At 37.8% G+C, this 23,721-nt stretch overlaps 1 protein-coding gene across 2 annotated transcripts; it reads left to right on the top strand.

The window, feature by feature from the left end:
- Positions 1-22: 22 nt before the first annotated feature.
- Positions 23-22,723, top strand: LOC127419528 (rho GTPase-activating protein 4-like). Of its 2 annotated transcripts, XM_051660996.1 has the most exons (24): positions 23-250; positions 2,413-2,502; positions 2,955-3,126; positions 3,590-3,752; positions 5,229-5,291; positions 5,402-5,530; positions 6,261-6,389; positions 6,485-6,706; positions 9,527-9,628; positions 9,795-9,980; positions 10,138-10,222; positions 10,326-10,350; positions 10,567-10,663; positions 10,757-10,817; positions 10,935-11,012; positions 12,175-12,303; positions 17,714-17,819; positions 17,963-18,187; positions 19,132-19,196; positions 19,297-19,465; positions 19,728-19,826; positions 20,271-20,402; positions 20,550-20,616; positions 21,299-22,723. In XM_051660996.1, exons 2-24 carry the CDS (start codon positions 2,436-2,438, stop codon positions 21,479-21,481), a joined length of 2,754 nt encoding a protein of 917 aa, XP_051516956.1. In that variant the 5' UTR covers positions 23-250; positions 2,413-2,435; the 3' UTR covers positions 21,482-22,723. The 2 variants fall into 2 exon arrangements, with proteins under 2 accessions (XP_051516956.1, XP_051516957.1); XM_051660997.1 differs by lacking the exons at positions 23-250; positions 2,413-2,502; positions 2,955-3,126; ... (1 more) ...; positions 5,229-5,291; positions 5,402-5,530 and adding an exon at positions 5,579-6,177.
- Positions 22,724-23,721: the final 998 nt, after the last annotated feature.

Consider the following 23,721-nt stretch of genomic DNA (forward strand, 5'->3'; position numbering starts at 1 on the left):
AAGTTTTACTCAGCATTCAGTACCATACACTCACTGTCAGCACACAGTGACTTGAGTGAGAGAGAGGAAGGAGAACGGTTTTCTCTTTCTCTGTATCTAACATTGTTTGTGTAAGTGTGTGCAGGGGACAGAACGGCTCTCAGTTCTTTGAATTGGGAAAGTGGTAAAATATCATTGAAGAAGGAAAGACACGTTTTTAAGGGGATATATATCGAGGAGGCCAATGCAAGTACCATCCAGAATTAGATAGGTAAGTCTTATGTTTCATCAGCTATATTGCAAAAAATTTAATCATGATGATGGACAGATGCAATTAAACAGCACTGCTTGTTTTCTTTAAGATTTGATTTTTTAAGATTAGTTTTTTTTTAGTTTTTACCCTGCATGTCTCATTTGCAAATTTTACATTTATTCTGCTTGCCGGTATTTAACAAATTAAAGTATAATTTGAAGAATAAATTAGTAACAGCATTTTAGCCTTGCACATAACTGCTAGAAACTGTCAACCAGCAAAGCATTTTAGAGATTAGGACATTAGAGTTTAAATGCAGTGGCTGGAAACCATGCATGTACAACTATGTATTTCAATATATGCATGATTTGGAGGATGTTATTTTGGTGAACAATTTTTGGTGAATGCTACTTTCATGAGATCTAAATGGGGAAGTTGTTTCTGTGAAGAGTGATGGAAGGAAGGAGAGAGAGAGGAGTGGCCTGTTGTAATGACTAATGCTGACAGTGTACTGCTGGTGTCTGATTTGCTCTCTGCTCTTAACACAGGAAGTGTGCTGCCTTCCCTTTTTTGACACCCTAGACTAGAGCTTAAGTTTGTTCAATATAAAAGAACAGTGCACTGTACACACTACAGTAGGTTATGGCTGTTGATGACTGCTGTCACGTGTTGCATGAGGATACTCTAATGTACAGTGAAGATCCCAGACGACTCTGCAATGTGAATGAACCTTTCTGCGCTGTTGCTGGTCATTTTGACACGTTTTAGATTTAACACAGATTTTCTGCAACTTAACGACAACATTTCAGCCTACACAGATGTGATTTGAACATGCCGATTTAAATGCTTTCACTTTTCACACAAGCTCATGTCTCTTACATGTTTGTAATATAGGGTCAATCTGACCATGTAAAAGCTTTGCTGTACCTTCAATAGTAACAGAAAAGTTAATGTCAGAATAACTATGGAGCATCCAGTTTATTGTTTTCTATTTATTTTAAATCAGAATAAATTATACAAGATATTTTCCAATGACCTGGCTAGAATTTTATTTATTTATTGTTTTATTTTTTTATTTTTTCTTAAATGTTGCAAATTTATATAGCTAATGAATGTCCCTGAAATTAACACATTTATTTTGAGGCAAAATAGTTATTTATCATTTTCAAACATTTTTCAATATCTGTCCAATAAGTGAAAGGATAGTATTTGGGGTAAAAAGCCCCCCTGTTGCAGGGGCTAAAGGCCCCTATTAAACACATTGTTTAGGGTTTTTTTAAAGTGGGGTGAATAGATTTGTTATGAAAAATGTTCAAAGAGGGCTCACATTGACTCATCCAGTCATAATAGAGATTAGTTTGTTTATAGAACACTTGAGATGTAATTAAATGCCAAATGTGTTTGAAATTAACAGGAAATGGTTGATTTTTTTTTGAGTAAGCATCGTCTTAATTTGTTTCTCAAAAAAGCATCTTGCTCTCTCAAAATTATTTGCATTAGTTGACAAATTGTGCCCTATAACTATTGCCCCTGTATCTACACGATATCACTTTAAACCCCCTAGGGGCCTTTTACCCCAAGTGAGGGAGCCTTTTTACCCCAAGTGTGAGGCAAAAGGCTCCCTCACCACCTTTTTAAAAAAAACTGAATTTTAATCAAAACAACCATCCTTTATTATTTATTTTCAGACAAATTATGTTGCTCCATCAATATTCAATAAAAATAAATACATTTTTCCGACCTTGATACATTTTGTGACCAGGAAAAAAAGCTACATTTCCTTAAGGGGTGTCTTTAGCCCCGTTGTACCCATAATTCTAAGATGCGCTATTATAACTGATGATTAGACCACAGTCAAGATGGGTATTTACCATAGTCCAGATGAATTTATGGATTTATAAGTGGACAACTCAAGAAAAGTTTCATATTAGAAAGCCAAAATAATTTGAATATGAATTTGAATTTGTGCTTGACCTCAACCGATCAAAGGCCCAAACCAATGTAATGAAAATACAGATAATTTCTTTCTACATATTCTTAATTTCTAAGGGTTGTTGTATAGAAATGACAGCTCCACAATTAAAATTAAAAATTTGAAATGAAAATGTTGTGAATAGCTAAGCTTTTTGTTTAAGTGAACACTTTTATGTGTACTTCTATATGGCATCTGTTCTTTGCAGATTTTCAACCAGTTGGAGCTACAATGACTTCCCATGTCAAACTGTGGAGGGACAGATTGGGAACAGCAGACTATGACATACAAATCAAAGGTAACAGTCGTCAGAGCGATGAATACTCTAATCTAGAAGCTTTCTGAGGAATGGAAAGTGGAACCCAGTCGTGACTACTTCCTTAAGAAATGAAATCTGCTTATCTGCTGTAATTCAGTTTTGCATGCTTACACTGACACTTCTGCTAGACAGATTTCAGAAAGAAAACCATTACCAAAATCAAATTCTTCTTTGCCTTTATATAGTATATCATAACTTTATAATTATATTGGCTTCACGTTATTGTCCATAGCCAAAGATCTATCTGTCTGTCTGTCTGTCGGTCGGTCGGTCTGTGTATAACCTTCAATTTCAAGTTTTTTTTTTTTTTTTTTTTTTACTTTCAGGCAAGTCTTTGTCAAGTCAATATTCAAAATTTGTCTTTATAAACTTTAATTTTCTTGTTACAATAGTAGTAATCAAAGAAATGTAATCTCTCTTTCTTTCATTAGAGGTGCGGTTGCAGTTGGCTGAACAGTTGAGGATATTTGACGGTCAGATGGATCAAAAGTGTCAGATGTTGCAGGATCTGATTGATTACTTGCGCAGACGAGGCGAGATCGAGGGGGAGTACGCTCGCTCGCTGGACAAACTGTCCGAGAGATTTTCCTCTAGAACCAGGAAGTGAGGACCTCCAAAGAAGCACTTTTAATGCACAAAGGACTATTTTTGATCTTGATCTATTATTTTGATTTAATATATGAATTTTGTATTTACAGTGGCCTTAAAAAGTATTTGAACACTTACAGTATGCTAAGCTTAAAAATGTGTGCATGCCATTGCATTAGATAACAAAACATGAAACCAAGAAGAGAAAAATAGCAAAAGCTCACTTTTCAAGCAACACATATCACAAAACTAATTTTAAGTTATAAAACCATAGATTTAGCTCATGTTCAAAAATAAAGACAGTATGTGGACACTTGCTGGTTGTCAGACTTAGTGGAACATCACCTTAGTCAATATGAAGAACTATACCTGTGGTAACTAACATACTCTTAAACATACTCTGGCTGTCTATTGCTTCCTAGAGACTTGCAAGCTGATATCTCTATTCTGTATTTCTCTCTTCCTATTATCTTCTCAGGAAGGAGCCTAGCCATCAGTCAGTGTTTAGCTGCTGGCAGGTGTTATTGACACAGACGCGTCAGGAGAGCCGAGACCACAGCATGCTGAGTGACAGCTACAGCAACACTCTGCCTCAGCAGCTTTCACATTGCTTAGAGCATGCCCAACGCCTGGCCAAACGGGTACACACCCAGACAGTTGTTGTTTTATATAAAACAAATTAGAAATATCATTTATACCCTTACCTTAACCATAAAAAACCTTTTATTATTATTATTATTTTTTATTTATTTTTATTTATTGTTTTTATTTTTTTTGCATTTTAGGATTTTAGGATTTTAAAATGCTGTATTTACTATATTTATTAATTTATTTATCAATTAACCCCTTTTAATTTGTAAGTCAAAGTACATTCTTGAATGTTCCAAAAGGAACACTGTAAAAAAATCCTGTTGTTTAAAAAAAAAAAAAAAAAATGTGGTTGCCAAAATAATTATTTAAAAAAATACAGTAAAAATTTAAACAACTTTACAGAACAACCTGTAAATTTAAAAGTTTAAAACTGTTGTTTTTATGGTATATTTTATGGTGTAGTACTATATTAGTAGTTTATATTATTAAATAATACATTTAATATACACTGCCATTCAAAAGTTTGGGGTCACTTGACTGAAATGTTTCTCTTGATCTTAAAAATCTTTTGATCTGAAGGCGTATGCTTAAATGTTTGAAATTAGTTTTGTAGACAAAAATATAATTGTGCCACCATATTAATTTATTTCATTATAAAACTAAAATGTAATTTAAAAAAAAAAGTTTTTGAAATTGATGACTTGGACCAAATAATAAAGAAAAGCAGCCAATAAGTGCCCAACATAGATGGGAACTCCTTCAATACTGTTTAAAAAGCATCCCAGGGTGATACCTCAAGAAGTTGGTTGAGACAATGTCAAGAGTACATGTCTGCAAATTCTAGGTAAAGAGTGACTACTTTGAAGATGCAAAAATATAACACAGTTTTGATTTATTTAGGAATTTGTTTAGTCACAACATAATTCCAATATTTCCATTTATGTTCTTCCATAGTTTTGATGACTTTACTATTATCTTTAAATGTGAAAATAATTAAGATAATAAAAAATAATAATAATAAAGAATAAGTGACCCTACATTTTTTTGACCGCTAGTGTATTAACATTCTGAAACTGTAAAAATCTGCTTTTCACTTTATAATGTATTGTTAATCACCGTAGTAATTACAGTAGGGCACATGATGACATGAAATTCATCATTAGTGGCCCTTCCAGGAGCAATAACCAATAAACATGTTGAGACAGTGCTCAGTGTCACTCACACAAACACTTAACACCATCAGGGTAACACATGTGAAATTAAAATAATGCAATAAAAATTAACTAACACCCACATCCCCCCCCCCCCCCCCCCCAAAACCATACACATTTTCACATCCTTCCACACACACATTACTACAACACTTGCCCACGTACACATCATGCAGCTTCCTTTGCACCGACACTTGTTTGCAGACATACACTTACATGCTATTTTATACCGTCATACATATTTACCAAAACAATAACATCAGGTTGCTCAGTAACAATGAAATCTATTCCTTCCCTCTTTTGTCTTTTTTCCAGAGCAGAGATATATGCACCCAGTTACAGGATGGACTTTTGAAGGTCACTACAGAACTTCAGACAGTGAGTTTTAATCTGTGTTTTAGAACTGTAAAGATTGTTTAGTTTCACTCACAGTAAATTGATTTTAAAATCTCATGGCAACTCTCCTTCTTATGTTTGTTGAAAATCAGACCTTGAAGACATATTACCAGTACTACGCTGAGTTCCTATCCGCAGAAGGCAAACTAAAAGATGCAGCCAAACTTGAGGAAAAACAGAAGCAAAGTGCTTCCAAAAAGATGGAAAGACTAATAGAGAAAGTACACCCCCCTTTTTTAATACCAAACAATTACCATTTTACTAGGAATTAAATTGGTATAAGTATAGCTAGAGTGTGTAATTGTTTCAATGTTAAAATACTTTCTCCTATCCTAGCTTAATATGAAGAGCCAACTTTAAGTAAACCATTCATAGGTTGATTTACCTAAAAAAGGGACAGTGAAACTGTAAACACTTACTCTATCAAAGCATTGCTCTGTTTGACTGAATATCCTGACAAGCCCTACATTGCAACGTTGGCTCAAAAAATGGCATACGTTTGGGGCGGGCTATCTGTTTATCCAATCAATGGCAAATGTGCTGTTTGAAATCTCTAATTTACTTCTGTAATTGTGTTCAGTGACACTAGTGATGCAGAAATTACACACTTCAGCTTTATTGATGGGGACTTATGTTCATCAGTCTTGTTTTCTTGGCTGAAAAGTATCAAGAGAGCAAAAGAATGTTGTTACAGTAATTATTCCTTTTTAATTTCTTTTTTTTTCTTTTCTTTATTTCTTTTTTTTTTCTGTGATACACAAGGGCAGCATCTTCCACTCTGAAGTGTGATGTGGGGCAAATGTGTTCTGCATATGACTGGCACTTTCTAAATGCTTGTGTTTGGTTATTGTGGTTACAGTTTGTGTTTGTAAGTGCAACTGAGCTTGTCTGTGTATCAGCAATTTTTCCAGTAACTTTTGAGGTTACATTTTCTCTCTGCTGTGTGAACAGAGACAGTGCAAAGTTCAAGAAATTCAGCAGAAGTGCACAAAATCACGCAATGACTACCTGCTCAACCTGGCTGCAGCGAATGCATGCATGAACAAATACTACCTTCATGATCTCTCCACTCTTATAGATGTGAGTCCCTAAAAAAACTCGAAGAGACTGTATACACAGTAGGTTTCCACACTGAGCAGGCCTAACATGAGCTGTCTCATTGCATGCTCTTTCAGTGCAGTGATCTGGGTTACCACCAGTCCATATCGAAGGTGTTGCATTTTTACCTGACCAGTCATCAGCTGGTCCAGCAGAACTTGAGCTCTGGGCTGCAGCAGCTGGACATGTCTGTCTCAGAACTGAAGCAGAATCAGGACAGAGACACTCTCATGCAGGCCAACATCTCCGCCTTTTGCCTGCCCCTACGTTTTCAGTACCAACCCTATGAAGGCGACCAGGTACTGCATGAAAAAATGAGTCTGTACAATATACTGTATATATATCAAGCATAATATCTCACTTATTTTTTAGCCCTTTGATCAAATTCTATATACAACCCCAATTCTGAAAAATTTGGCACAGTATGGAAAATGCTAATAAAAACAAAAAGGAGTGATTAGTAAATTCTGTTCACCCTGTACTATATTAAAAGCAATAGAAGTACACATTATTTGATTTAATGCTCCAAAAAAGTTGGGACAGTTAATTGTTTACCACTGTGTGACATCACCTTTTCTTATTAAAGGGACAGTTCACCCAAAAATGAAAAATCTCTCATCATTTACTCACCCTCATGCCATCCCAGATGTGTATGACTTTCTTCTGCAGAACACAAATGAAGTTTTTTAAAATAATATTTCAGCTCTGTTGGTCCTCACATTGCATGTGAATGGTGACCAGAACTTTGAAGGCCCAAAAGGCATTATAAAAGTAATCCACAATACTCCAGTGGTTAAATCCATATCTTCTGAAGTGATATGACAGGTGTGGGTGAGAAATAGATCAATATTTAAGTCCTTTTTTAACTTTATAAACACTTTCAATTTCACCTCCACATTCTGCCACCTACTGGTTGGGACTGGTCAAAGGTAGAGATTGATTATAAAAAAGGACATCAATATTTATCTGTTTCTCACCCACACCTATCATATTTCTTCAGAAGATATGGATTTAACCACTGGAGTCATATGGATTACTTTTGTGCTGCCTTTATGTCATTTTTGGTGGTAACCATTCACTTGCATTGTATGGACCGACAGAGCTGAAATATTTTTCTAATAAAAAATCTAATAATTTGTGTTCTGCAGAAGAAAGAAAGTCACACACATCTGGGATGGCATTAGGGTGAGTAAATGATGAGAGAATTTAATTTTTTGGGTGAACTAGCCCTTTAAGTGTTTGGGCACTGAAGACAGAATTTTGTTGCAGAATTTCAGAATTTTCCCAGATTCATCCATTATTCAGGTCTTCAGCTGTGCAATTGCACAGTGCCTTTGTTGCATATTTTGTGCTTCATAATGCGGCACACATCTGTAACACTTAAGACACAAGTTTGTTAAGTTTAGCAGTCAGAAGTTTCACCCATTCATCCACTGTGCATCTCATGATGGTGGTTGAGGAGATTCCCCCTCTACTATGTAAAGCTCTTTGAGTGTCTAGAAAAGTGCTTTATAAATGTGAGGAATTAGTATTTACTTTTATTAAAGACACAAGTTTGTTCATTTTAGCCAGCAGAATTTTTCCCCATTCATCCATTATGCAGGTCTTCAGTTGCGAAGTTGTTGGGGGCCTTCGTTGCTGTATATTGTGCTTCATAATGCACCACACATTCTCAGTTGGAGACAGGTAAGGATTGCAGGCAGCCCAATTGAGCACTCACACTCTCTACTTACGCAGCCATACACTTGTAATCCGGGCAGTATGTGGTTTGGTGTTGTCTTTCTGGAAATTGCAGGGACATCCCTGGAAAAAATAATCCTGACAGTCCTGACCTATCTCCAGTTGAGAAGATGTGATGCATTATGAAGTGCTCAATACGGCAACAAAGACACTGTACTTTGCTCAGCTGAAGACTGCATAATAGATGAATGTGGGGAAATTCTGCAATTCTGCAACAAACTTGTGTCTTCAGTGCCCAAATATTTAATAAGTGTTATTAGAAGAAATGTTAATGTTACATAGTGGTAAACACTCAAATGTCACTGTCCCAACTTTTTTTGGAGTGTGTTGCAATCATCTGATTCGAAATGTTAAAGGTCAAATCAAAACATAATGTGTTGTTGTACTACTTACATTTTTTGCACAGGGTGAATTGAATTTACAGATCACTCCTTTTTGCTTTTATTAGCATTTTCCACACTGTCCCAACTTTTTTTAAATTGGAGCTGTATCACAATATGTCTCAATATATATTGTGTATTTTCTCTGAAATGGCTTAAAAGGGTAATTTTTATTTAAAATGCAAGAAGTAAAATACAGAATCTTTAGTTATAATAATCAATGCATTTTTTCCACAGTTTTCACTAAATGCTAGAAGAATGCTGTTCATTTTTATTTATGCACCATAACAATACAGTACATAAGGCCTTCTCATCAAACAGCAATTCAAACCTAAAAATATTATTACCACAACATTTTTAAGGCATGTAAAATGCCACATGGAGACTTCTATGTGCAATTTGGAATAATGATGCAAGCTTCTCGTTGAACTGACTCATACAAAGGCGCAGTTCAAAAGAACTAAATCACAAAAATGACGTGAACTTCCCAAATCTATCAGCATTTTAATATGCCTAATGCTAAAATCAGCAACTGTTTATATCGATTACCATTATTATATACTATTATATAATAATAGTAATCGATATACTATTAATGTTGTGGTAAAATATTATTACCACAAAATTTTTAAGGCATGTAAAATGCCACATGGAGACTTCTATGTGCAATTTGGAATAATGATGCAAGCTTATCATTGAACTGACTCATTCAAAGGCGCAGTTCAAAAGAACTAAATCACAAAAATGACGTGAACTTCCCAAATCTATCAGCATTTTAATATGCCTAATGCTAAAATCAGCAACTGTTTATATCGATTACAACATAACATTGAGTTTGTGGTAATTTTTTCCTATTTTACTATATTTTACTTATTGCATTTAGCAAAATTCAATGTTTTAAGTCACTTCATAGAAAATACATAAATTTTGAAATATATATTTAATGGCTGTTTGTCAAAATGTGTGATTGCTTATGTGTGTGTATTTGGCCTGCTCCAGGTGTGTGAGGTGTCTGCCAAGGGTGAGATGAGAAGTGAGTTGGTGACTCGCTTCCAGCAGCTGCGGTCCAGGCTGTCTTTAATAACCGCAGAGGTTGAAGAGGTACCCACAATTAATACAATTAATACTGTACATACAGTATGTCATAACATTAATTGTATGTGGCACTACTGTCCAATGACAGAATGCATAAATGGTCCTTGGATGGATAAATACTGTTTGTGTACTCTATATAATTTTTTTTAATCCATGCATGAATCCTTTGCAGTCCGGCAAAATACTTCAATCAGCTCAGCTATCCATGCTGGATAGTATTGCAGAGGATACCTTTAGATCCACCCCTGACTTCAACATTAGCCCATCTCAGGAGGGGAGCAGTGACATATCAAGCAGTAGGACTAATCAGCCTAAGCGTAGAGCAAGCCTTCCTGACACTGAGAGTTTGTACTTTACGGTAATCAAAAATCAACAGCAATATTGCTACTACCACTACTACTGCAGCCACTACTACCACTAGCACTACTACTACTAATGATAATAACTGTGCACTTTAATTTACTGAATTGTCTGTTTTTATCTGACTTTTCTATTAATATGTCTTCATATTGCAGAAAGTCAGGGACCACCTGTGTAACAGCTCTTTAATATCAAAGCTGGAGGCCAAACATGACCTGCTTAAAGTTGCGATTCAGAAAGGTGAAATAATGTCCCATACAGATGTTACCATAATACAGTAAAACCACATGAACAAGTAAAATGATTGAATTCATTTTGTTCTTCTGGTTGTTTTTCTTATCAGCTGAAAGCGTTGATGATTACTCCAGGTAATTAAACAAAGCTCCTTTAACTGACATCATTCACAAACAGTGGAAATATTTGGACCAAGTAATACTCACGCAACCATTCAAAAGTTTGAGCCCACTTGACAGCGCAAAAGCAAAAGTGCCTTTACATTTGGACTGTTTTAGTTGTACAGAGGGGTTTAGCGTTGTGTTGACTATAATTCAACATTTCTCGGTTTACCATTTCTATGTATTTAGAACACGCTCCAAAAGATCTGTGCGTCACAGAAAGAGTCAGCCCTGTGGCCAGATCAGCCAGAAGCTCTTCAATGGGGATCTACTTTCGTACATTCAAGTAAACTCTCTCTGATTCAAGAAGTGCTCTGTATTCACTCAAAAGCGAGTTCAGGTCAAGGCCTCTGACTCACATCTGTTTCTTCCCCATTAGGCATCAGGACAGCTCATTCCTGCGGTGGTGGAGAGCTGCATTCGATTCATTAATCTCAATGGTAAATCAAAGTCTACACTATGAACTTCACTGAGTCAACAGATAATGTTTCTTTCTTCCATTCTTTCTGTGTTATTCACTGATTTAAGAACCCATTCACTTTATCCCATCTGGTAAGGTTTACATCATGAGGGATTGTTTAGAGTGCCAGGCTCTCAAATGGTGGTGAATCAGCTGAAGGATGAGTTCGAGAAAGGTACACACATTCGCTCAGTGAGTGCGGGCTCCAGGTTTATATCTCTCCCTCTGTGAGATAAGACATGACCAAAGGGGTTAAAAACAACAACATTTTTTAACAATTTAGTAGTTCAAGTATAAGTCCTGTGGTATAGTTTTTGTTTTGTGAGCAAGGAGACCTGGTTCAAATTCCAATTTAATATATCCTTTTTTCTTTTTCTTTTTTTTTTTTAATTAAGTTTAGTAAAAAAAAATTATATATATATATATATACACATATATACACATACACACACTACCAGTCAAAAGTTTTAAAACACTTACACATTCTTTATTATAATTTTTTTTTTCTTCACATTTTAGAATAATAGTAGTCATCAAAACTATGGAACAACATAAATGGAACTATGGGAATTATGTTGTGACTAAACAAAATCCAAAATAAATCAAAACTGTGTTTTATTTTAGCATCTTCAAAGTAGTCACTCTTTGCCTAGAATTTGCAGACATGTACTCTTGACATTTTCTCAACCAACTTCTTGAGGTATCACCCTGGGATGCTTTTTAAACAGTACTGAAGGAGTTCCCATCTATGTTGGGCAATTATTGGTTGCTTTTCTTTATTATTTGGTCCAAGTCATCAATTTCAAAAACTTTTTTTTGTTGTAATTAAATTGTAGTTTTATAATGAAATAAATTAATATGGTGGCACAATTATATTTTTGTCTACAAAACTAATTTCAAACACTTAAGCATACGCCTTCAGATCAAGAGATTTTTAAGATCATGAGAAACATTTCAGTCAAGTGTTTCAAAACTTTTGACCGGTAGTGTGTGTGTGTGTGTGTGTGTGTGTGTGTGTGTGTGTGTGTTTCACTGGAAGTTTTGGCAGCATAAGGGTGTGTGAGAGAATTTACAGTTTATAGTAAAGGATCTCAATTGAAAATGCCAAATTTAGATATGAGAAGTGGTGATTTATAACCTAGATACATTTAATTATTCATTGATTTATTTATTTTGCATTAAAGTTGCATTACAAATTTATTTGGCTAAAAAATCTGAATGGGCATGCTTATACTCTTCTCTCTCCTTTAGAGATTTAGTTATACAGTAGACTGTGATTTTTTTTTTAATTATGTTTTTATTATTATTATTATTATTTATTTATTTATTTTCCATAGGAGACGACCCCCTCGCAGATGGGGGGTGTGACATGGACTCTGTGGCGGGAGTGCTGAAGCTTTATTTTAGAGGTCTAGAGAAACCCCTCTTTCCTGAGGACAGTTACGACCAACTAATGGAATGTGGGCGTAAGACGATTTTACTGCACTAATATTGTGTGTATGGTCAGGCATTACTGCTGTCATTCCTATTTTAAAGACCCACAAAATAGATTGATGAGTACAATTTCCTTTTCTATGTGGAATCAGGTAGTTCTGTGGGGCATACTGTATATGCAGTGTTAATCCAATGTTGTCATCATGCACTCCCAACAAGTTTAGGTGCTGAGGCCAAAAAAACTTTCACAAAAACAAATGTTTGCACTCTGAAAATGTCCATAGAAAATATATATATATATTTAGAAACAGTGTTCACACTCTATTTTCTTGAGCATGCAAAGTGCAGCGCAAAGTGCAAGTGGCCGTGGGTTGGAGTGTTTGCGATATCTGTGGGTGTATTGTAAATGAAGTGGAGCAAAGTGAAGTTTGATATTTTCCTGAGAAATAACTCATTGCGTTAAGATGTTTCAAATGCAGGTCTGTTTTCAGTGCAAAGTCCAAACTCAGTTCCTACATTTGCAGTTTGGAGATTCTACTAGCAGGTGGTAATAAGTTTCATGTCCAAACTCTGAAAATATAATGGAACATCAAATTATGTCCCTGATAATCAGTGTTGTAGCCGTCTCATGTAACAAAAATGTATGAGATTTGTGTTAAATTATCTATAGGTCATGGTTTCTTTTTCTATTATTATTATTATTATTATTATTATTATTATGTTTATATTTAACATTTTATTTATGGTCTAATTTGAATTGGTATTTTACCACCTATTGTCATAGAGTGATTTTTAAGTCACTGCAAAAGAGGCCGGCTAAAAAAGGTGGTAAGAGGGTAAAATGTTTGGTATGATTTTTATTTTATTTTATAAAAAATAAAAAAAAAAAAAAAAAAATTACCACTTCATTATTTTGATTATATTTTCATTTTCATTGAAGTGTAATATGAATTTAGAGAAATATTTGGTAATTCTTTTGGGTTTCAATAAATAAATATAATTGTTCAAACTTAAAATTGACTGGCGTGCCTCATGAATGAGTGCGCACAGTCGGTGCTGAACTGTCTGAAGGTGTTCAGACAGAAGACAGTGGTTCCACTGAAACTTTTTCAGAGGCTCCTGGGGCATATGGCATCCTCAGCGGTTGCCACACCGCTCGGGTTGATGCATATGAGACCACTTCAGCACTGGCTTCAGACTCGAGTCCCGAGATGGGCAAGGCGCCGCGGGACACATTGCACGGTCATCATGCTTATCTGTCGCCGCCTCTTCAGCCCTTGGACCGACCTTGCATTTCTATGGGCAGGGGTTTGCTAGTAGCACCCTACTGGCCCACCCTCACGGTCCTCACGACAGCACCCCATCGGCGAATTCCCCTGAGGAAGGACCTTCTTTCTCAGGGACAGGGCACCATCTGGCACCCGCGACCAGACCTCTGGAATTTTCACGTCTGGCCCTTGGACGGGACGCGGAAGACCTAAGTGGCCTACCATCTGCGGTGGTAGACACGATCACTCAGGCTAGGGCTCCCTCTACGAGGCGCCTGTATGCCTTGAAGTGGCATCTGTTCGCTAAGTGGTGTTCTTACTGATGCGAAGACCCCCAGAGATGCACAGTCGGATCGGTGCTTTCCTTCCTGCAGGAGAGGCCCTCCACCTTGAAGGTGTATGTAGCCGCCATTTCGGCACATCACGAGGCAGTGGATGGTAAGTATTTGGGGAAGCACGACTTGATCATCAGGTTCCTGAGAGGCGCTAGGAGGTTGAATCCCTCCAGACCGCACCTCATGCCCTCGTGGGACCTCTCTGTAGTCCTTCAAGGTCTACGGGGTGTTCCCTTTGAGCCCCTGGAGTCAGTTGAGCTTAAGGCACTCTCTTTGAAGACTGCTCTCCTGACTGCGCTCACTTCCATCAAAAGGGTAGGGGACCTGCAGGCATTCTCTGTCAGCGAATCGTGCCTGGAATTCAGTCCGGGTTACTCACAGATGATCCTGACACCCCGACTGGGCTATGTGCCCAAGGTTCCCACAACCCCGTTTAGGGATCAGGTGGCGAACCTTCAAGCGCTGCCCCAGGAGGAGGCAGACCCTGCTTTGGCGTTGCTGTGTCTGGTGCGTGCTTTACGCATCTATTTGGATCACACGCAGAGCTTTAGAAGCTCCGAGCAGCTCTTTGTCTGCTTTGGTGGACAGCGGAAAGGAAGCGCTGTCTCCAAACAGAGGATCGCCCACTGGATCGTTGACGCCATCGTGATGGCATATCACCCCCAGGACATGCCGCCCCCCGTGGGGTTACGAGCCCACTCTACTAGGAGTGAAGTGGCCTCCTGGACCCTGACCAGTGGTGCCTCTTTGGCAGACATCTACAGAGCATCAGGCTGGGTAACACCCAACACCATTGCGAGGTTCTATAATCTCCGGGTTGAGCCGGTTTCGTCCCATGTGTTGTCAGGTCCGAACAGGTAAGTTCCGGGACAGCTGGCTGGGTGTACCACTTGCATATAGCGCCTTTCCCCTCCCATGAGGTGAAGACATGCACTTTTGACTCCCAGTCATGTTCACAAGTTGTGATCCCTGGATGACTTTCCTCCATAGCCCTGTGGCACATGAGTTTGCGGAGAAACTCGCTGCCGGCCCAGTACGTGTGCTAATTAGGTGCTCCACATGTGGTGGTTCCCCGTAGGTGACCCCATGTGATATCTTCCGCTAAATCGTTTCCCTGTCGGTAAACTGCGTCTTCCTTGGGCAGAGGCTCCTCGGCCCCCGGTCACCATGTTTGTAGAAACTCCTCCCCCCTCGTGTAGGACCTACCATGGGACTTCTCCACATGACATACTTCTGACAAGACTCAGTAAGACCATGTGATGTATTTCCACTCAAAACACCCCACCTTCTCTGGGCAGGGTGTGGTCTCCGTGGTGTCTTCGCCTTGGAAGTGACTCCCCCCGACGTAGACATTTATGGCCCCCAGTCGGTTAACAAATTCCACTCTTTTTGGGGAGAAAAAAGAGGAAATGAGGCCATGGCTGGGCTAGCCCGTCCCTATTTGTTGGGCAGTCGACTTGTTCCCAAAGGACCGTTCGATGCTCATAAGAGCATTGGGGGAGGTTACGTGACAGCCTGGTGCGCTGGCTATGAGGCACACAGCGGTTTGCCCGTCTCGCACCGCCATTCCACATAACACAGTTCAGCTAGTTGTGGCATTTTGTATAGGGACCCCTAGTGTCACTACATCGACACAACGTTGAGTGAGTGACAGAGAGGGAACGTCCTGGTTACTTTCATAACCTCCGTTCCCTGATGGAGGGAACGAGACATTGTGTCCCTCTTGCCACAGCACCGAACTACCCGCTGAAATGGCCGGGACCTTGTCTCGGCTCCTCAGCACAAAACCTGAATGAGTGGTTGCATACCAGCTCCTTTTATACCCATATGTCCGGGGGAGTGGCATGCAAATTCCACTCGCCAATTCCCATTGGCCTTTTTTCAAAAAGCAGAGGTGTTTGGGGCTCCCAAGAGTGACCCCTAGTGTCACTACATCAACACAACATCTCGTTCACTCCATCAGGGAACGGAGGTTACAAAAGTAACCAGGACGATTGTAATTTTGTAGAAAAAAAAAACTTTGAAAGAAAATTTAAATTGACAGGTAGAAGTGAAGTGTGTGCTGATACAATCACAATTAATACTAGCCATGATTTATGTGTAAGTAGATGAAAATTATTAATAATTATTATATTCCCCATAATTTAACGGAGCGTACATCCAAATCCTGATGAGAATAAAATTTTCTAAGCATGTAAAAGGAGCGTGTCCATATTTCTTTAATTCTAATTCATTGCATTCTGTTTATTTACAATACCAACTTCTTATGAATGTGCTATTTTTGTTTATATCGCTGGTGCTTGAGGGAATGGACTTTATAATAGGACACAGATGGTGGAATAACCGGAGAAAACCTCAGAATTCAATTGCATTGGCCCAGCCCATTAGCGTGCTGCGTGCACAATTTCACAAAACCCACTTGTGCCTAGACTTAGTGCATGCTTGCATGAAAATACCAAAACTTCATGGCCATGCCCACTGACTTGTGCTTTTGACTTAAAGCATAGCGCTGCTTTTAGCGCTAGCGCTCTTAAAATAGGGCCCTAAGTGACACACTGAGTAAGGCTTTTGGTCTAAATGTTTGTACCTAATCTTCTGTTGCTATTAAATACATTTATTTATCCTCCTGTTGCTATATACAGTTGTGCTCAAAAGTTTGCATACCCTGGCAGAAATTGTGAAATTTTGGCATTGATTTTCTGTCAAAAGACAGAAAAACAGATACAAAGAAAATCCCAGGTAACCTTTGGTTGTTTCAAGGAGCACAATACGATGATACTTGAACAAAAATGAGCTGCATGGTCGAGTTGCCAGAAAGAAGCCAATGCCACAAAAACACCCTGTTACAATATGCCTGACAACACCTTGACATGCCTCACGGCTTCTGGCACACTGTAATTTGGAGTGACGAGACCAAAATAGAGCTTTATGGTCACAACCATAAGCGCTATGTTTGGAGAGGGGTCAACAAGTATTGTGCTCCTTGAAACAACCACACAGTCTTTTTCCAGAGCAGCCTGTATTTCTCCTGAGGTTACCTGTGGGTTTTTCTTTGTATCCCGAACAATTCTTCTGGCAGTTATGGCTGAAATCTGTCTTGGTCTACCTGACCTTGGCTTGGTATCAAGAGATCCCCGAATTTTCCACTTCTTAATAAGTGATTGAACAGTACTGACTGGCATTTTTAAGGCTTTGGGTATCTTTTTATATCCTTTTCCATCTTTATAAAGTTCCATTACCTTGTTACGCAGCTCTTTTGACAGTTCTTTTTTGCTCCCCATGGCTCAGTATCTAGCGTGCTCAGTGCATCCACGTGAGAGCTAACAAACTAATTGACTATTTATACACAGACACTAACTGCAATTTAAAAAGCCACAGTTGTGGGAAATTAACCTTTAATTGCCATTTAAACCTGTGTGTGTCACCTTGTGTGTCTGTAACAAGGCCAAACATTCAAGGGTATGTAAACTTTTGATCAGGGCCATTTGGGTGATTTCTGTTATCATTATGTTTTAAAAAGGAGCCAAACAACTATGTGATAATAAATGGCTTCATATGATCACTATCCTTAAATAAAAGACAGTTTTTTTGCATGATCAGTCACATTTTCAAAATCAATGCCAAAATTTCACAACTTCTGCCAGGGTATGCAAACATTTGAGCACAAATGTATATATATATATATATATATATATATATATATATATATATATATATATATATATATATATATATTCTATGGACATTTTTAGAGTTTAGAGACCTTTTTGTCTTTTAGTTAGCCAGTAGCCTTTAGTTTATATTACAGCCTTTAGTCTTTAACTTCCCCTCCTTTTCAGAAACGGATGATGAGTCAAAAAAAGTGGCACTGTTGAAGTCCGTCATCTCCTCATACCCAGCCCAGCTAATCATTGTCATGAGATATCTTTTTGCATTTCTTCACCAGTGAGTATCACAACATTATATCACAGCAATGGAGTTTGTCCTTTTTTTTAAAATTTAAAAACTTCACACTACTGAATGTTTGTTTGTATGCACGTGTGTGTGTGTGTGTGTGTGTGTGTGTGTGTGTGTGTGTGTGTGTAAAGTGTCTCCCAGTACAGTGATGAGAACATGATGCAGCCCTATAACTTGGCAGTATGCTTTGGGCCCAGTTTGGTGAGGGGGCCAGACAATGGAGATGCGGCAGCACTTCAGCAGATCAACGCCCTGGTCAAGAGTATTATCATCGAACATGAGAGCATCTTTCCCAGCCAGAATGAATTACCCGGGCCTGTGTATGAAAAGTGCATGACACTGGAAGAAGAAGACTGGTAAGAATTTGTGTACACACAAGCAAACACAAGGGATGGGCAGATTGGTCTAGAAACATTGATACTTCTGATATTGATGTTGTATCGAGAGGATTGATCCTCACATAAAAATGTCAACCCTAAGTGTTTTTTTTTAAACTAATGATTTTGTTATATACTTACCTTGAACATTTGTTTATGTTGAATTTCAAAGTGAAAAAAAATGAGCTGTGTTAGGAAATAAGTCTCATTCTGCTCATCATGAGATTAAGTAATTATTTCATTTCAAGGATTTTAAATGTTTACAGTTTAATTCATGTTAATGATCATTTTAAATAATGATCCAGTTTGGGGCCTGGGTAGCTCAGTGGTAAAATACGCTGGCTACCACCCCTGGAGTTCGCTAGTTCGCTAGTTCAAATCCCAGGGCGTGCTGAGTGACTCCAGCCAGGTCTCCTAAGCAACCAAACTGGCCCGGTTGCTAGGGAGGGTAGAGTCACATGGGGTAACCTCCTCGTGGTCGCCATAATGTGGTTTGTTCTCAGATGGGGCGCGTGGTGAATTGAGCGTGGTTGCCCCGGTGGATGGCGTGAAGCCTCCACAGGCGCTATGTCTCCGTGGCAACGCGCTCAACAAGCCACGTGATAAGATGCGTGGGTTGACTGTCTCAGACGTGGAGGCAACTGGGATTCGTCCTCCGCCACCCGGACTGAGGCGAATCACTATGCGACCACAAGGACTTAGAGCGCATTGGGAATTGGGCATTCCAAATTGGGAGAAAAAGGGGAAAAAATCCCCCCCCCCCAAAAAAAAAATAATGATCCAGTTTATCCATAGAAATCAAAGCAATCTTCCATTTAATAGAAATATTGGTAGTAGTATCGCTATCAGTCATATTGGCATTGACAGTACTATCCTATAATAGAGTATGTGTTAAGCATGGTTTATATTTTTCATGTCTTCAGTGAGGCTGGTGCAGAGGAAGGAGAGGGAGATTCAGACCAATATCAAATTAAAGAAGCAAAAGATGGTAAGGTTGAATGGTTGACTTTAAAACATTATAGACTAATGGAACTAACTGTTTCCTTTTGGTATGTTCTTAATGCATAGTCCCTGTTTTTGATGTGCAGAGCTGCAGGGAGTTGCTTTGTTTGACTACACTGGCCGTTCCTCAACTGAGCTGTCCTTTAAACACGGGGACCGTCTCATTCTACACAACAGAGCTTCCTCTGACTGGTGGAGAGGGGAGGTGAATGGGACAAAGGGTCTCATCCCAAATAAATACATTAGTGTATCAAGGTAGGTTTTCGCTGTCCACGTGGATCACTTGGATTGAAAAGCTTTGTCTGAAGAAACTACTTCTGATTTATCATACTTATTGACATGACTGCTCATAATCAAGTAATTTATATTCCCAATTACTCTCTGCTGGAGTTTGATGATCATATTGAATTAATGAATATGCAGTTGGAAGGATGGACTTTTAATTGAAGTCAATTATTTACTACAAGGCAGAACCAAGAGAGTCCTAACACCTCTGAATTATCTCCTTGTTCTTCAGTGTGGATGGAGGGCAAGATCAGAAAGGGAAGGGTGCTGTAAAATCCAACTGTGGTAGACACCAGGCCGAGGAAAAGCCAAGGGTAGAGCAAACCACTCGGTAATGCACTTACTGATTGTTTATGTGCATAAACTATGTAATCATGTTGATGTTGTTTTTTTGTGTTTTTTTGTTTTTTGTGCTAGCAAGAATACTTTGGTGGTTGTTTCTCCTAGAATAGCTTCAATATTTTACAACAGTTCATTCTGGTCCTTGAATCTGATTGGACAAACAGCGTTCCGAAAGTGCTGATATTTAGTATAGCAGCAAAGGAATGGGTCACTGTATGATCTGATTAGGCCGTGACTTGTACATACTCTATATAAACACATACAATTAAACATTCATGTAATCAATGTGAACATAAAATTAAACATTCATGTTATCAATGTGAACTTTGGGTGAACTGAAATCTCCATTCTTACTATATAATGATGATCAATGATTTGATGACTCAGTAACCAAATAAACAAAAAAATAATTCTGGCTCTATTCATACTCTAGGCTCAAGGTCACTAGTGAGAAAGCTGGGGTTGTTGCCAGTCATGTCACTTCTGGAAAGGTTTCGTTACAAATACCCACAGGACAACATATGCGGCCAGGAAATTCTCCAGGGGCTCTGCGAAAAACAGTAAAGTGAGTCAATACATAGCATCGTTTGATCTCTAGAAGTAATGTTCACAATTGAAACAGTGTCTAAATCAGTTGTTGTTTTGGAATATGCAAATATCTAAATGTCAGCTAAGGAAGTGTTTGTCTTTGTTGTCTTTGTGACTCGGACAGTCCTCAAAAGAGACGATCCACAGTAGAGGGAGGCAGTGGAGAAGATACTTCAACAGAAGTGGATAAGGTCAGGAAGTTTGTTCTTCATTCAAAATTACAGTATTATCCCATGGAGTTCTCCAACCTCAGTGATTTTATGGCATTGTCTAAACCAGTGTTTTCAACCTTCTTTGGATTATGTGTTCCCCCACAAGCCCTTTAGTATGGCTCACATACCCCTTCATTGACACTAAACCAAAATAGTTTTTTGTTTTTTTTACTTATGTTATACTGGATATCACTTAGCATTATTAGTATTATTAAATTAGAGATTAATACGATGATTCACTTTAAACGAAAAACATTCATTACTGTGGGTGACCATGAAATGCAGACAGCTTCCTCTCCCTGAGACACCTGAGCTTATTTATCTTTGCAACTGTATCTGGCATTGTATTGTTGTGAAAAAGAGAGAAGTGTGAGTGAGATAAATAAAGAGCACTGCTACAGACATCTACAGATTGCATATCATTTTGTTTTTGTCTTTTTATTAAAAGAAACTGAATATGTTAATACATTAACTGCACACAAAAAAATAAAGATTATTTATAGATTCATTCTTAATTAATCTATTCACAGCCCTGATATTTTTATTTTCCATCATAATTTTCTTTTGTAGGTTTAACAAAAGCAAATTCTAAATCTTTCCATAGAGCCCCAAACAGTCACTGTCTAAAGAAAAGTTTGTTCTTGTCCATCATATCTTGCAGGAAGTGTGTCAAATGATGCACTCAGTGTTTAAGGAGCTCCTTTCCAAACAATCTTCCCAGGATCAAAACACATCTACATCCTCAGAGATCACCTCTTCATTCCCTGTGCAAACACCTCAAAACAAAGTAGGACTGGGATGGAAAGGAAAAGGTTTATTTAGATCAGCTGACCAAGCGGACTGATGAAAAACCAAAATGAGAGGACATTTTGAGTGACCTAAGGGGAAAATTTAGGTGACTAAAGTTAGAAACACATGAAAATTGAAGTGAAACATTAGTGTCACAGATGTCTGAGCTAAGATATTTTGTATATCAGTGGGTTTAAAGATGTGCTTCCAACCCCAAGATGTGAATTCTCTATGCTGGCTGGGGATGAGTGGATACAGCTGACTTTTAATAATAACTCACCACTTTCTTTCTTAAAGGGATAGTTCACCCAAAAATGAAAATTCTCTCATGATTTACTCCTCCTGGCATCCCAGATGTGTATGACTTTCTTTCTTCTGTAGAACACAAATTAAGATTTTTAGAAGAATATTTCAACTCTGTAGGTCCATACACTGCAAGTGAATGAGTGCCAAACTTTTGAAGCTCCAAAATCCATATAAAGGGAGCATAAAAGTAATTCATATGACTCCAGTGGTTAAATCTATATCTTCAGATGCAATATGATAAGTGTGAGTGAGAAAAAGATCAATGCTTAAGTCATTTTTTTATCATAAAGTATCCTCTCTGCCCAGTAGGGGGTAATATGCACGAAGAATGTGAATCACCAAACACAGAAAAAGGAGAAAGTGAAAGGACTTAAATATTGATCTGTTTCTCACCCACACCAATCATATCGCTTTAGAAGACGTGGATTTAACCACTGGAGTCATCTGGATAACATTTATGTTGCCCTTATGTCATTTTTGGTGGTCACCATTCACTTGCATTGCATGGACCTACAGAGCTGAGATACTCTTTAAAAATCTTAATGTGTGTTCTGCAGAAGAAAGAAAGTCATACACATCTGAGATGGCATGAGGGTGAGTAACTGATGAGAGAATTTTATTTTTTGGGTGAACTAGCCCTTTAAAGTCTGTTTAGCATACGTTTTTTATCTTTTCTTGTCATTACTCAGTTCTGCCATCAGAATTCAGAGCTCTCCCCCTAAAAGCTCTGACACTCAAATATTGAAGTCCTCCTGTTGAAGTTTCATATTCCATTGTATCCAGAAAAAAAAAATTAAAATCATGACTGTGTACAAGAATACTCATGAGAAGTATATTTCATTTTCTTTTTTGTTTTTATTTAAGTAACGAGATCTTATTTAAATTGAATCATTGAATTATTTTAAATTATTGAGTGATCATTGCAACGTATTGCCTAATGGCATTGCCTGCTGCCGATCGGGACATTTTTGAATAAACATTTATAGCTTGACTATTTATTTATTTATTTATTTATTTATTTCTGACATAAGGTAAAAGCAGATTGTAGTGCTGCCTAACAAACACTTGAGGGCAGTCAGAGTCCTCAAATGTGACCTCAAAATCATTGCTCAAATCATCCGTCAACTGTAAAAACACCAACACAAAAATGAAACCATTTCAGAGAGTATTTATTTTAATTCCCAAATAAGCTTAATGATATGGCAAATGTAACTTCTAAAACACAAAAATATGTGGCACCTGTGATATCCTCATATTCATATTTTCACAAGCTGCTTGGAAACAACCACTCTCTGCCTTCAGAAATCATGTAATTCAGTTTTAGCTTCTCTCTACATGGCAAGACTGACATTTCTGATTTCAGTCGTACATAATCTCAAAATATTCCACTTGAATTAACCTATAAGAGTGGAATGAACAAATAAGATAAATGGAATTTAAGTATGCAATATATATTTCAGGTACAAAACATTGTACCAGTCCACTGTACTTTTCCACTAGTTTTCAGACTGTATTTCAAACCTTGTATTTGAAATGAAGCATTTAATTAACATCTTGTTACAATTTTATAAACTTTATAAGCCATTTAATAAACAATGCACTTGAAAAAATAGGCTATGTAATACTATAACACTTAGGCTATGTGTAGTTTGCTAGAACTGCAGACAAGACTTACTGGTAAAGAAAGTGTTATGTCTGGCATGTGTTTCATTACTCAGTATCCAGCAGCATGCCAGTAACTTGGTCAGTGGCCAGGGTGCCTAAGTTAAACCGCAACTCAAGGTGTAAGCAATTTCATCCTTATTAGAGAGTGATGCTCAAAGCTTGTGCAAGACTGTAAAACAAAAGACAATTCTTGCACAGGGCTCCTAGATAAATATTTCTGAGTTGAAGTGGGGTATGAACTAAATGTATTTTGAATAACTTTTATTAGGTAGATGGATTCAATAGCGGATTCAATAAAACTCATATTATCATGTTCTTGGGATA

This window comes from Myxocyprinus asiaticus, chromosome 28 (genome assembly GCF_019703515.2).
Source record: "Myxocyprinus asiaticus isolate MX2 ecotype Aquarium Trade chromosome 28, UBuf_Myxa_2, whole genome shotgun sequence".
NCBI classification, from domain to species: domain Eukaryota; kingdom Metazoa; phylum Chordata; class Actinopteri; order Cypriniformes; family Catostomidae; genus Myxocyprinus; species Myxocyprinus asiaticus.